General features: G+C 31.3%; 1 protein-coding gene across 7 annotated transcripts in view; it reads right to left on the reverse strand.

The window, feature by feature from the left end:
- The window catches only part of LOC143055847 (anoctamin-7-like), a 77,361-nt gene that overhangs the window by 12,053 nt on the left and 49,507 nt on the right, over positions 1–15,801 (reverse strand). For all 7 annotated transcript variants that reach the window (XM_076228894.1, XM_076228895.1, XM_076228897.1 and 4 more), the window contains 14 exons: positions 14,977–15,145; positions 13,215–13,380; positions 11,708–11,798; positions 10,902–11,068; positions 10,392–10,474; positions 9,487–9,624; positions 8,964–9,159; positions 7,756–7,867; positions 6,075–6,129; positions 5,186–5,283; positions 2,803–2,927; positions 2,248–2,453; positions 1,337–1,470; positions 788–878 (listed from right to left, as the gene is read on the reverse strand). In XM_076228894.1, coding sequence (XP_076085009.1) covers positions 788–878; positions 1,337–1,470; positions 2,248–2,453; positions 2,803–2,927; positions 5,186–5,283; positions 6,075–6,129; positions 7,756–7,867; positions 8,964–9,159; positions 9,487–9,624; positions 10,392–10,474; positions 10,902–11,068; positions 11,708–11,798; positions 13,215–13,380; positions 14,977–15,145 — 1,831 coding nt within the window. The remainder of the gene's footprint in view (positions 1–787; positions 879–1,336; positions 1,471–2,247; positions 2,454–2,802; positions 2,928–5,185; positions 5,284–6,074; positions 6,130–7,755; positions 7,868–8,963; positions 9,160–9,486; positions 9,625–10,391; positions 10,475–10,901; positions 11,069–11,707; positions 11,799–13,214; positions 13,381–14,976; positions 15,146–15,801) is intronic.

Genomic DNA, 15,801 nt, shown 5'->3' on the forward strand with positions numbered 1-15,801 from the left:
ATCATATCAAACTGATAAAATGGTAGCAAAATGCAAACAATTATGTGAATATAAAATACATGTACAATAAAATAATTTAGTTTTGGATGATTCAGGTCTTTTGATTGGCTGAAAGTGTATGGTCTATCAGCTCATATATGTAATTTTGTCATGTGACTGTAACGTAACCGATGTTTTATCAAAGTTTTGTTCTCCTTACAAACTGTAATTAGATTATAAGGAATGATCGTAACATTTTTTCTGTCTATTTGAAATACCCTTAAAAATGTTGAGCACACTTTTAAATAACCAGCTGCATTTGAGCCACAAGGTTATATTTCATTTGCCCCAAAAAATAAAATCAACAATTGTCTGTAAAAATATCTCCACAATCAATATTTCAAAATAAATTTGAACTTTTGATAGCAGTATTAAAATTCTTTTGAAACTATCTATTTAAGGGGTCATCCATAATTGTCAACTATTTTCCAAAGTGTACAAAACATACACTTTTTTCCAACCCCCCACCCTCCTTCAAAAAGTGTACATCAACCATTTTCAGATTTCAAGACAAGAATCAATCATTCTTAATAAAAAGAAGATCCTCTCTATTATGAATTAGTTTAATATAAAAAATTGCATTGAAAATAAACTGAAACATATCTGACTGTTTTATTTTTATTATTTTTTAAAAAGTGTAAGTTGTAAAAATGTTGATTTTTTAACCCCCTCCCACCAAGTGTACATTTTGTACACTTTGGAAAATGGTTGACAATATGGATGACCCTTAACCAAAACATCATCTTACCTCAAATACAATAACAAATCCTAGTCGTATAGCTAGTAAATGCCAGTAAAATAACGTATAATGGCCTTCTTTGTCTCGGAAATCTCTATACCTAAAATTAATAATCAAACAAAATAATTGACATACAATGGAAAAAGTTAAGCAACTTCCTTCTTTCATAAGTCACACTTAAAAGTCAAATCCGAAGTCGACCTTTATCTAGAATTAACAATTGAAAGCTTGTAATGTAAATCCCAAATTTTGGCTAAAAAAAATGTAAATAATTTAAATTTGAACTCTTAATATTTGTCTTAAGGTTGTTTAATAAAAACATACATGGGACCCAGGGAAGGCAACTTAAATTTGCCACTAAGGGTGGGTTATGAAATATTGTGTTGACCTGGCCTAAAATGTATGCAGGACTCTAAAATTGCTTCTATGGCTGGTCACTGTGTTTTTAAAATGCCGTCCCTGGGTACTATGTATGTTTTAATGGAACAGCCCTTATTTGATATTGATTTATAAATCAATGTTTACCACATTTTTTATCAATTTTTTCAAGCAGCCTACCTGCAAGTCTGATTCATTGTACCATTTGGAGAAACGGCTAAAGAGAAATCTGTAAAACCATCTAAATTAGAGTCATACTGAAACTGATACAACAGTCTGGGTAAAAACTCTGATGTAAAGGCTATAAGGAATGCCTGTAATGAGAAAGTAATTATGTAAGTAAATAAAATCACAGCAGTCTTTACAACAAGAATGTGTCCATAGGTACATGGATGCCCCACTCGACTATCATTTTCTATGTTCAATGGACTGTGAAATTGGTATAAAAACTCTTATTTGGCATTAAAATTAGAAAGATCATATCATAGGGAACATGTGTACTAAGTTTCAAGTTGTTCAGACTTCATCTTCATCAAAAACTATCTTGACCAAAAACTTTAACCTGAAGCGGGACAGACAAACGAACGGACAAATGGACGAAGGAACAAACGGAGGCACAGACCAGAAAACATAATACCTCTCTAATATTGTAGCTGAGGCATAATAAAACCTGTTGAACTACAAGCAAGAAAAAAAACTGGTCATAAAATCTCTTAAAATGTAGATGGCTGACGTTTCTTGGAAGGAAAATTAATTAACGACACTTTTGAACAACTGGGCCCTGGTTTATATCCTTAAAATCTTTTCATGCATTGATTTCTTACTAGACATGGAGCCTCCTCTCTAAAAGTCTGTCTTGCATTATGTGTGATCATATCACAAAAAAAAGGTTGAAGTCCAAAATAAAGTTTTTAGAAGATGTGCAATGGACTGACAGTTAGTCATACTAACAGATCAAAAACTAAATACCTCTTCTACTTCTTATAAAAGAGAAATATTAGAAGACATTTAAAGATTATAATTTATTGAGATGTAACTTTTTCATACCATTACATTTTAGTTTAAATACTTAGCAATTTTTTTTAACCTACATTGCTTATTACTGCTAACTGAGCCATGCCATCCAGTATAGAAAACCAGACTCCTATATCTTGTGCCCTGTCAGCCACTGGTCTCCTGGTCTCGCATACATATTTCTGTGCATCCAGGCGAATTTCTACCCAGTTGTTTAACAAAGCAAATAAAGGAGCAAGTGGAAAAGCTGCTACAAATATAGTGATGAATCCAAACTGTAAAACTGAAATAGACAAAGAAAATGTAAGTTATATGCTCTGATAAGTTCACCTGTTAATTCGAAAATGTCTTCTTTTACTTTTATACAAGACTTCATGGCCTTCAACAATGAGCAGAACCTATTCTTTATCACAAAAGAATTACCGGATTAATGCTTTAATGTATAATCAATAAAAAATTGGCAAATATTGAATTGTATAAAACCATATGAAACCCAGTTGATATATTTTTCTGACCTTCGTTGACAACATTAACTCATGAATGCCTAGTCAATGAAAAATGGATAATAAATCATTCCAAATTAACTCTTTAATATCTAAATTATACATAAAGCTTTAAGTATCACTACCTACCCATTTCTAAGTATTCATCAAACAAGCCTTGACTTTCTATTAAGTTATAATCCTCTTCCCACCTTGTTTTTATGGCATTCTTATTCATCTTTATTTTCATATGGTGTATAAAAGTTTTCATTTTTCTGAAATCAAAATAATGGCAAAAGTTAGTATGAAAAGGTAAAAAATATTTCAGAAGTCACATGTAAAAAATAAACCAAAATGTATGACTATTTTGTAATTTTTATTGTAAAAATACTACATCTTTTCATACTACGTGTTATGCAAGCTATGGAGTTAAGAGATTATTTTCCTCATAACTACCTTAGCTTGCAAGTTATTTCTTCAACTTGATTTGAAATTTCGATTAAAATTTATGAGCATGCTCAATAAAACTTCCTAGTTGTGATGTTTTTAATCTTGCAAAAAATGCGACAGGGTTATATAATCGCAATTATTTAAACTCACATTTTGATTTTTTTTATATGAATTAAAATTAGATTTTTCTCCACATCACAAAAATTAAAATCGATTTTTTAGTCTAAAATGATAAAATTGAAATAATAAATGCATGCAATAATTTCTTAATTTACAGTACATAATAGAATAACAGAATAATACACATTGGCAGGCTTGGATCAGATTTTGCAATGAAAAATCCTCTATCTCTTTCTGTGCTCATAAAAGGTCATTTGACAAAATTTAAGCAGATTCTTGATTTTCTTTCTTTTCATTTAAGACCCACATAAAACCAGTTCAAATATAAGGTAAAAGTCTGAGTCAGTCTTTTCCCGCCATATTTTATAAATCAAATATTTCAAAAAAAGCTCCATGACCTATCAATATTTTTAGCTTATTTTGATCCTTAACTAATACTCTTCCAGCTTATAGTATCAATTTTTAATTCTTGATTTATCTAATTTCACCTAAGATCACCTTACATCCTTAAGGGGATTATAATTGTGTCAAAGCAATTCAGTTTCCACATTTCTTTTTCTTATCAGAAATTAAATCAACTCTATATACACCAGTATTTTTATAGTATATTATTCATTATAATAATTAATCACTATCATAGCTAAGAAGTATTATCTTACCTCCTATATATTTCTAGGAATGTGATTGGTTAAAAGCGAACTCGTGTAAACCGTGTATATTTGATATTAGGTTAGTAGGGAGGCAGGGCTTATTTCATACACGGTTAGTAACGGAGTTACGTCCCTTTATATTCCATATAAGGAATGAGGGAGGCGGGGCTTATTTCATACACGGTTAGGAGTGGTGTTACGTACCTTTAGATAAACAAAACAGTACTGAGAAAAAATCTTAAAGGTTTCAACAGACGAAGAAAGTGATGATTAAGATTGAAATAAATTCATAAAACACATTTAAATTTAACAAGTTGTCATTGTTGACATCTGTTTTTGTAGGATCAATGGAGTAATTTCTTAATCGTGTTAATGCTAACTGTATTGAAGACTTGCTCATTTTGATAGATAGTCGGTAAGATAAATTCGTTACATAGTGTGCTAGTGACCTAATACAGTATATATGGGGTCAGTAAATTCCATATGGGGTGAGAGCGAAGCTAACTAATAATATTACAATCTCTCAAGGTCATACCTGTCAACTCACCCGTTTTTTGCGGGTGACACCCGTTATTTTCACCTCTCACCCGGGAGTTTTTCTTTACCCGGCGGGTCCCGGGAATTTCTAACATTACCCGTTTCACCCGGATTTCTGACCGGAATTGTTTCTGGTATTTAGAAGTAATACGACCTTCGGTTTTATCGGTCTTTTTCAATGTAACCAAAAGTCAAAATGTAGGACTGTTTACCTGAGCTACGTAACGATATTTTATTAGATGAACTTCCACTTTGCACTTCCCCTGAAACTGACATTGGTACATTTTGGGGAGAAATGTCCAAGTTGCATGACATTTTTCTTAACAAGCCAAGATTTTTTGTTTTGTCAAAACTTGCTAAAACATTACTGGATTTGCCAAACAGCAATGCAGACAGTGAGAGGGCATTTTCTTTAGTAAAGAAAATAGCTAGAGTTTAGGGCTGATCTTAATAAGGATACACTGTGTGCTCTTCTTTCTTGTAAAATGAATACACATTTGCATTGCTATGAACTGAAACCAAGTGCAGTTCTTTTTAAGAATGCCAAGTCTGCTACTATGGAATATAACAATAGTCTGAAATAAACTTGTATACATGTTCTAACTGTTTCATATACATATTGACTATATAAATTATATGTAAACATATTTTTGTTCTTCAATTGAGCCCGCAAAATGTTGTACGCGTTATGACCTGAGATTTTTTTTCTCAATGCAGGTCATGACCTGACTTTTCATTTTCAGAGGTTGACAGGTATGCAAGGTATTTCTACTTACGGCACTATTATTTCTTGTGCATTATTTATAATCTGTTTACCAATCATAATAACAGCCAACTGTTGAGCTAATTCTACTAGACATCCACCATTATTGCACTAAAATGGAATATTTAGATTTAAGGCTGTATTTAGCTGAACTTTTTGTATTTTAAGTTTTTAATGCTTTTCAACTTTGTATTTTAATTGGACATTTCATCTTTTTTTTATTCAAGCACCACTTGAGGATTCTTATGTAGACAAACAACTTTCCTAAAAACCAAATTACAAGCCTAGTATCTTTAATGAGTTTTTACATTAATGTAATTTGGACTTGGGTGCATAGCTGTCTCATCAGCTGTCATATCACATTTCCATATTTTCATATAACTGTTGATTCATTTATTTTCATGGGTATCAATTTTTGTGAATTTAAGAAAACTTACACGGGTATATATATGATTTCATGGTTTTGTCAATCTCTGCATACAAATTACAAAGCCTATAGAGAAAGTGTAATTCGTTGAAAATTTGAATTCATGGTTCACCTGTACAGAGGAAAACCATGAAAAAATAGAATCAAAAAAATAATTATGATTCCACAGTACTATGAGTAGCTACACATAAAACTTTGCTCAGTGCTCGGAGCACAAAAATCATGCTTGAAACATGAAATCCAGCAATTCGATTGGTTGATTTTCAAGTCTGAGAACAAAAATCATGCTTGAAAGTTTTATGACCGTGAGGCCAGTGCTGAGCAATTATAAACTTGTCAAGAAGAGGTTTAAAACAGTTTACAGTCTTCTAGAAGTAACTTTTTCTGAGTTTTCCCACCTGTAGTTTTCTTTTTGCCTTTTGTGAAAATTTAAAAAAAATAATTCACGACTAAATAATAAATACTATTTACATACCTCTTCACTTCTCAAACCAAAAAATGAATTATAATGACCAGGATACCCAACAAATCTAAAATGGAGATACAAAAATATAATTAATTTTGAGCTGTTATTTCAAACATAAAAGCAATGTTTTAAAACTAAGATATAACTTATGTCTATTGCCTTTCTTTCCCCTTTTTTAAAAGATCAAAATCAATCTACATTTGTAAATTACATATTTTAAAGGCAGAACACATTGTACTTGTTGAACTAAATATTTTTCTGAGAAAAAATGTCTTGAAAATACTAAAAGGATTTCATTAACTGCTTTCTTATTTTGAAATGATTTTTCTTGACTGCAATAGAAATTAAGTTGCAGCATGTACTTTGTTCCTTTTTTTATGCAGACCTGCCAACTATCCCGATTTTCGCGGTATCATCCCGATTTTTATCCCTCAACCCGAATCCTGATATCGGGATCGTAAAACAAGTCAAAAACCCGATTTTCACAAAATATACCCGAAAAAATTATTGGTTACCGATTTTGAAGTTTTTCTGATCAATTTTTAAAAATCTATAATTTTACCTGGGGACATATTATGACAAGTTTATATAAAACCCTGTGCTAATCAACGGTCACAACAGGTGTCATAATTTGTTGTTGCAAGTAATCGGATTACCTGATGGGTCATAACAATCCTCAAAATTAGTTAATATTTGTAAACAGAAATTCAGTCAGATGGCCTTTGATTTTTAACCAATTTATCATATAAGCACAATTTGCAACGTTTACCGTAGTTCCATGACAAAATCATATTAACTAAAAGATGAAAACAGTGTAATGAACTCTTAAGAAAACATCGTTTTAATATCTTGAAATCCATTTAATTTTTGAAATCAGACATGAGTCTGTTGATTTAAAATCGATGCCATTTTGTATACACTTCTACTGTATATAAGCCTCCGCCGGTAAGAGCACCTCTGAACACAAAGAAAGACAACTCAAATTTTATCAATTTTCTCATTAATACTGGCAGACTTAATAAAAATCTGAATTTATTTTTCTAACTTTAGGACATATAGGTTCATGTCTTTTGAGTCGTGGTCTAAAGACAAGCAGGTCTTTGGAGGGGGAAAGGGGGGTCTTCATTTTAAATCCTTCATTTTTTATTGTCATCTTTCTCTTTTCTAAAATTGTTTTGTCAATTTTAAAATAAGTACAAGAAGCATGCAAATAAAAGAAATCAAGGCTTATAAGCTTATCATCAGTATACCAAAAGAAAAAAGAAGAGATATGAGACTATTTGAAGAGTTAAAAACAGTGCACGCAGAAATGCCGGAAAAACTGTAACCCTTAAAAATCTGGTCGCGCACTAAATCCCCCATGGGGATTTTAAAAAGTTGGCAGGTCTGTTTATGTATGAATTCATATAAAAAATTTAATTCCATGCAATACACATTAACTAGAACACAAACTATGGATTGATGTAACAGAAGGTTATTTGGTTAAAAAATACTACTTACCGATAAAAATAAATTCAGTCAATTAATTAGCTCAGTGTTGTATTCATATGATTTTTGGCCTCCTGAAGAATCAGGAATAACGTATTCATGTTTAATCATTAAAAAAGAAATATGATTATTTTACTGGCCATGATTACCCTAGCCAATTTATGTAGATGTATCATTAGCTATACATTTAAAAATTACTTACCTCCCTTTGAAAAAAGCAATATAAAATATTGAAGAATAGAAATTGACAAACTGGAAAATGAACACTTTAAATGTCAGTTGATCATCAAATTCTGTCTGGGTTCTGTGCATTTCTAAAAAAGAATAATAAATGTAGAATAAATGAAGAATATATGAAGAATAATTGACGAATTGTTTGTTTGTATAGATAGAATTTGCATCTTTATTTTGTGAAAGGAAAAACAAGAAAATGTCCATAGTACATGGATGCCCAATCCCACTATCATTTTCCATAATCAATGGACCGTGAAATTGTAGAAAATCTCTAATTTGGCATTAAAATTAGAAAGATCATATCATAGGGAACATGTGTTCTAAGTTTTAAGGTAATTGGACTTCAGCTTCATCAAAAACTACCTTGACCAAAAACTTTAATCTGATTTGTTAAAATTTTATTGATTTCTACATACTTATACTAAAGATATTATCCGGAAACCATCCGTCTTTGGAAGATGCTGAAGACAACGAAGACAACAACATGATACCAATATATGACCAATTTTTTTTTAATTTTTGCGGTTGTATAAAAACCTCATTCATTTCTGTAGGAACAGCAACTCCTTTAAATTCTAAATCTGAGAAACCAACTACTTGATCAGATATCAACATTCTTCATTTTGTTTTAAATTGTTATTCTTGCATCATAGAAATTTAATATCCTGCATATGCTTGTGCATCTCTAATAAACTTTTTCAAATACTGTGGATTTAATTATTTTCATTCATATATCAATTTCTGTGGATTGTGGAACAATTGTAGTTTGCTATTATTGTTTTTCTAACATCTGCATACAAACCTTTAGTAAATGAACATTGAAATACATGATTACCTATATCCACTTAATCAATTGAATTGTTATTTGTCTTTCTAGTGGTCGTTACACATCTTCTTATTTTAATAAAGTCTCCCCAAAATTAGACGAGTCTTTAAGAAAACAATGTAAACTACTGTGGATTCATGTAAATTCGTGGGTACCAATTTTCGTGGATTGAAGAAAAGTTGCATTTTCGTGAATATTTGGTTTCGTGGTTTTGCCAAAGTCTGCATACTGGCCTATATAAAATTTGTCATTCATTGAACATCTTAACTTTGTGGTTTACCTGTACCCACGAAATCCACGAAGATTGGTATCCAACGAATAATAATGAATACACAGTATTATAAACCTACCCCACTGTGTCATTTTAAATGCCAACTTCTCATACACTTTACTCAGTGACATGATCAGGATTAAGTTGACCACTGCCGATGACATACTGGCAATTAGAGATGCTTTGCCTCGTAAAGTTTTACTTTGAAACAATGGTATACTGACAAGAACTCTGTACATTATAACAGCTATTATGAATACTATAACAATGGTTATCTGAAAATAGAAAACATATTTTTTCATATAAAAGTTCTCCAGTTTTAAGGGTGAGGCCTATAGATATTACAAAGACTCTGCATAAAACAAAAGGTAAAACATGTGAAGACTAGTATTTCTACCAGTTACTCAGTAATTTTGTGAATTAAATCATTTATAAATTGTGATCTCAAAAACAATCATAAAACTTCCACCATTTTAAGGATCTTTTATGATTTTCAATGTTTTCAAAAACACCATGCCTTAAATTAATGTTTTTTTATAGTTTTTGCATTTCATTAACTCTTTCTCAAAACATTTAGTAGAGCAAAGTCATATGGCTCTCACCATGATAGTTATTGCAGCAAAACCAGATATAATTCTTGGCAGTCTGGCTCGCTCAGGAAAATATGGTTCCTTCACACCTGTGATAGGGTTCTTCTCATATGTAGGAGCTTTGACAACATACTCTGGTCTTGGTCTTTCCTGGAAACATAAATCATATATCAAATGTCATTGAGGTAGTGAATTTCATTTACTACAAGTATTTATTTACCCTTTATTTTTATATCACAACTTGAAATTCAGATCATGATTAATTAAATCAGATTTTACGAGTCACTATTTATTAAAATGATACCCAATACTATTTACCACAAATCATAAAACAATTTATCGTGTTATTTAAAATTTCTGAAGAAATTATTCATCATATTTTACCATTCAAATTCTAATAAGTGAATGGTTATAAAGTTTAGAAAAATTAAAATTTTGTATTCATTTACTGTTTTAATGTCTACACATCAATATCTTTATGTATGTTAAGAGCTGTGTCTCTCCTTGTCAAAAGGTTCTATCAGCAATCCACAATATATAGTAAACCTTTAAATGAAATGCCACCCTTTTTCATTTTTCATTTTTTTTCACGATTGAGAAACAAGAATGTGTCCGTAGTACACGAATGCCCCATGCGCACTATCATTTTCTATGTTCATAGGACCATGAAAATGGGATAAAAGCTCTAATTTGGAATTAAAATTAGAAAGATCATATCATAGGGAACATGTTTACTAAATTTCATGTTGATCAGACTTCAACTTAATCAAAAACTACCATGACAAAACCTTTACCTAAACTTTAACCTGAAAATGGGACAGGTGGACGAATGGACGAACGAACAGACAGAGGCACAGACCAAAAAAGATAATGCCCATAAATGGGGCATAAAAAAAATGGGTGATAAAAAAGCTGACCTCTTCCTCTTCAAAGTCCAATACATCCCAATGATGAGCAAGACTGGCATTCTTTCTTTTCCAATATTCTAAAAATGTCACAGCTGAGACAGAAATAAAAGAAATTATTCATATTGATAAAAAACTTTAGTAGGGTTTTCTGTATAAATGGGATTTTGAATAAATAAGCATATTCATCTGCTGAAAAAGTATATTCACGGTGCTAAACATTGCCTGCTTTTACATTTATAGTTTTGGTAAAAAAACATTTGATGTACAATAAGTTTTGGGAAATAATTTTCATTACATACATTTCTCTTAATATGGAATAAAACAATTAATGCCCTTTCTTTCAGTAAATATGTGGTTTAATTGACTTTTGAAAAACTGATATTCACTTCACTTTAGGTGCTTACATTTCTTTTTTTGTTGAGAGGGAAAATCCCAAACTGGTAATTAATCCAGATTAATTATCCTGGTTTAGACCCGGAGTATTTTTCATAGTGTGAACACAGTATACGAGATACTTACCCCAAAATGATGTGAAGACAGCATACAATACTGTACCGGGATGATCAAATAAATAAGATATTTTAACATAGATACACACATCAGATATGTACCAATACGGACAACCTATATTTTCTGGACAAATAGGACACATCTTAAATGTCTCGCCACTGTTACAAATTTCATTTCTGTAAAAATAAAAGATTATCAATCAGAATTACAAGCAAACCAAGTACTCTATGTTTCTAAACTAAACCATTATTGTGCTACTATAATAACTACTGGTTTTGGGTCAGGTTATGTCACTCAGCCTTTATCTATATTGTGTTTTGGAGACTGTCAGGGTTTTTTTTCGCCATAAAACAAATATTCTAATTCTAACTGCTTAGGTTTGACAAGACTGAAAAATTGTCATTTCACTAAAGCTCAGTTAGACAACCTTTCAATTTCTAGGATTGATCATTTTGAATAAAATGTATTACTTATTCTGTAACTTTTTCACCATTATATGCATGTAAACATACAAATAGTATCAACAAACACGAGACATCAGTAACATTTTATACCTCTCCCACTCATAAATATAATTGATATGACTCTGTGCCTAAAAATCAATACTATATAACACACGGGGGATGATTTTGATAACCAGTTGGTAATATTTACTTTGAATAGAAAGTTGGATTTTAAAATTGTGCTTTTTTAACAGTTCTGAAAAATTTTTGGTCCTTTCACAAGTGTTTCTAAGATAAATACTTCAGACAAATTTGAACACAATGTTATGAATGTTTCAAGATGTTAGATACATGGGTTAATGTTATACTCACGCTGGCACATTAGATGTCATAGTAAAAACACCATATAAGAACACAATTACACCAATAACAGAAGCTGGCAATAACCAAGCTGTATAAAAACCTACAATTAAAAAAAAATGATATTACTACCGTAGTAAAGAAAATATATTCAACAAAATTATTACACCAGGGTTTTCGATATCACAAACTAGTCAAAACATTTACTAAATTTTATCATCGGTATAAATAAATATAGCTCAACATGCAGACTTCTAATACGTTCAGGTATTTCACATCCAACGTTTTATGGAAATATTCTTTATAAAGCACAAAGGTGTCAGTATTCACCTCAGAAACTTACAAAACCTTTGAATAGACTTATTAAGAAGGGACATAATTACGATACTGTTGTCAAGTCATTAAAGATTGCATATTTTGGCGTTAATATTGAGTCACTGATAAGGTCTTTGCATCGGAACTAAACACATTTATTCTAAAAACAGTTGTTGGCATGACACAGGTTATGTTCTTCTCATATATGTCATGATGGTATGATACTAAACCCCTAACGGGAAGGATTGCGCCTGATGTTCATATGATGAAATCATAATCTTTCAGTCAGTTTAATTGAAGTGTCTGGAGCTGGCATGTCAGTTAACTGCTAGTAGTCTGTTGTTATTTATGTATTATTGTCATTTTGTTTATTTTGTTTGGTTACATCTTCTGACATCAGACTCGGACTTCTCTTGAACTGAATTTTAATGTGCGTATTGTTATGCGTTTACTTTTCTACATTGGTTAGAGGTATAGGAGGAGGGTTGAGATCTCACAAACATGTTTAACCCCGCCGCATTTTTGCGCCTGTCCCAAGTCAGGAGCCTCTGGCCTTTGTTAGTCTAGCTTGTATTATTTTAATTTTAGTTTCTTGTGTACAATTTGGAAATTAGTATGGCGTTCATTATCACTGGACTAGTATATATTTGTTTAGGGGCCAGCTGAAGGACGCCTCCGGGTGCGGGAATTTCTCGCTACATTGAAGACCTGTTGGTGACCTTCTGCTGTTGTTTTTTATTTGGTCGGGTTGTTGTCTCTTTGACACATTCCCCATTTCCATTCTCAATTTTAACATCTTACTATATTAACTTAATTTCTGTACAATAGATTTTTTTTTCATAATTTACCAAAAGGTGCAAGCTTAAAAGCATTAATAAGGTCAGTCTCTTGACAGAGAGAAGTACAATTTTAAAATCCTCAGTAAAATATCACAATTTAACCCTGCTTCCATTTACTGTCTCCTGCCATTAAGGAATATGGAGGGGGCCATAAAAAAAAGACAGTTTGTCTGTCCATTCATCTGTGCTTCTGGCTACTCAGGTGTTTTGTTTTTGTCATTATATATGTTAAGACAGACTGTCAAAATTTGCCAATTTATTAAGTTAAATGTTTGTGTAGAAAACAATTTATAAATTGTAAGCAAAAAAACTTAGATCAAAGTGTATTGGACTAGATAAGCAGATATGTAATTATAATACTTTACCTAACCATGCAAAATATATTCCTACTTTTTCTCCAAAATATTCCCGTATATGGTCTAGTGGTTGGTACTTAAACCATTTGCCCCACCTTGCCCAATATTCATATAATATTTGTCTGTCGTTTAGTTTTTCAGGTCTTATTGGTTGCTTTGGTTTCTCAAAAGTTCCCTGCAATAAAAAAAAAAAAATTCTATAAAGTAAAAATTATTACAGAAGAAATCAAAGTATTTGTAATCAGTTAATCCAAAGGTATTCTTTTTTATGTTAACCCTAAACAGTCTAAGAGTCTTTGGTCTTTGCATCCAATCGTTTCAATATATTTTCATACGTTGTAGATTTTTAAATAATTTGTTGAGAACTTGAACTGACATGTCCTCTTTTCTATAATACTTCCTATTAAAATGTTCAGCTAGTCTTTTTTTCATGTTATCTAATTTTTAATTTTAGTTTCTTGTGTATAATTCAGAGTTTAGTTTGACGTCCATTATCGCTGTACTAGTATACATATTTTTTAAGGGGCCAGGTGAAGAAGGCCTACAGGCAAGGGAGTTTCTCGCTACATTGAAGATCCATTGGTGGCCTTTGGCTGTTGTCAGGTCTTTGGTCGGGTTGTTGTCGCTTTGACACATTCCCCATTTCCTTTCTCAATTTTATATTTAATATCTGTCATACATTCTTAGGTTCTGTATAGAGGGATCTCTGTCATCATATTTTCATTGTGTACAAGGTTTACAATTAAGTTTACATCTATTAATACTGTGGATTCATTTATTTGCGAGGGTTCCAATTTTTCGTGAATTGCTGAAAATTGCCTTTTCATGGATATGTAATTTCATGGTTTTGCCAAAGTCTGCATACAACCTGATAGAAAATTTGTAATTGATTGAACATTTAAATTAGTGGTTAACCTGTACCAACTAAATCCACGAAGATTGGTATCCAACAAATAATAATGAATCCACAATATTGTCTTTGAAATTGAATGTCTCAAGTTTAATTTCTCCTTCATTTCTATAAATATTTCACAATTCGACATTCTTCTATGCATGTTTTGATGATGTTATTGTTGCCAAGTAATTTTCATTTTATTAAGTTTCCCATGTACTTTTTTATTCTAAGTTTCTATCTCTTTAATGTAAGCTGCAAACAGTGGTTCTGGAAAATTTTCTTTCATAAATTCACAGTTATGTGAAAACATTAATCCTATCTTTCACAATGTCATGTATATCTGGTTGTAGAAAGGTATGCATAATAATAAGTGTTGTCTTAATGATATTTGATTTCCTGTGTAATAGTTCTTTACTATTAATGCTGTCTTCTCTTTTCAGTTGGTTTTTTATAAATTTTCTATTGCAACTTTTTGATCCTTGGTTGTTTTGTAACTTCTTGTCTGCATGGTTCTTTGATAGCCTTCTTCACTCTTGCAAATTATTCTGAGTTTTAATACAGAATTGTTCTTTATACCTTTTTCAGATGATATCAGCACAATTTCTGTGTCATTTGGTCTCTTGTGATTCGTCTCATTGCAATCATACCACATCTTTCTTATAAGTTATATAGAAGTGTTTGTTAGTCGGTTTGGTCTAAAGATCTGTCATTATTTTGCTATTTTTAATTTTAACTAGGAATTCAATATGACTGCTGTGAATTTTACTTCTACGATCATGTTGTCATTAATTAAGTTTGCCAAATCATAAATTCCTAAATCTCCCCCCCCCCCCCCCCCCATCCCCCTTTTCCCTCCAAATATTAACACTAGCTTACATCATGTAAAGCATATGCAGCTTTATATATCTCCTCTTCTAGTAATCTCTCCACTCCAATCTCTGCATGTTTACGTTTACCATACGCTGTCGTTGCTAAGATCTCCCACACTATCCTACCTCGTTGTGTTATTGAGAAATATGTCTCCTGATTATCACTTCCTAAAAACCTGCATAGAAAATTACATGACAACTTATTTCAATATTATTTATAAATACAAAAAATTTCAAGTCAAATAGAATTGAGAAAGGAAATGGGGTATATGTCAAAGAGAAAACAATTCAACAAAAGAGCTGATAAAAGCCAAAGGTCACCAATGGGTCTTAATTAACACAGTGAGAGAATCCTGCAACCAGATGATGTAAATAAATTATTTCTTAATATGGCAAACAGAATGTTGTTGCTCTGACACTAATGTATATGATAACAGCTTGATAAAAAAAATCAGTGTTTTTAAAACAAAAATATAATTTATCTGTGAGACTGTAAGATTTAAATATTCCTATAGAGAGAATTTTAGGTCACACTTTCTCAAAAGCTCTTATATTGAGTGGTGATAACTTTTGTCGAGATGAATAACTGCAATATAGTATGGTTCTTTTCATGCATTGGTTATTGCCTAGTACATTGTAGGTCTATTTGTCTCATGTATATCTTAACAATATTCTGTCATCCAAATTAAACTTTATAACTTTAAGGTCATAGATCAATCAGATGAGTATTTTAGTTAGTACTATGGATTAATTTATTTTCGTGGATACCAATATTCATTCACTTGTAAAAAAAATGTTTTGTGAATTTTCAATTTCATTGATGTTCCAAAAA

The sequence above is a fragment of the Mytilus galloprovincialis genome, chromosome 13, assembly GCF_965363235.1.
Source record: "Mytilus galloprovincialis chromosome 13, xbMytGall1.hap1.1, whole genome shotgun sequence".
NCBI lineage: Eukaryota > Metazoa > Mollusca > Bivalvia > Mytilida > Mytilidae > Mytilus > Mytilus galloprovincialis.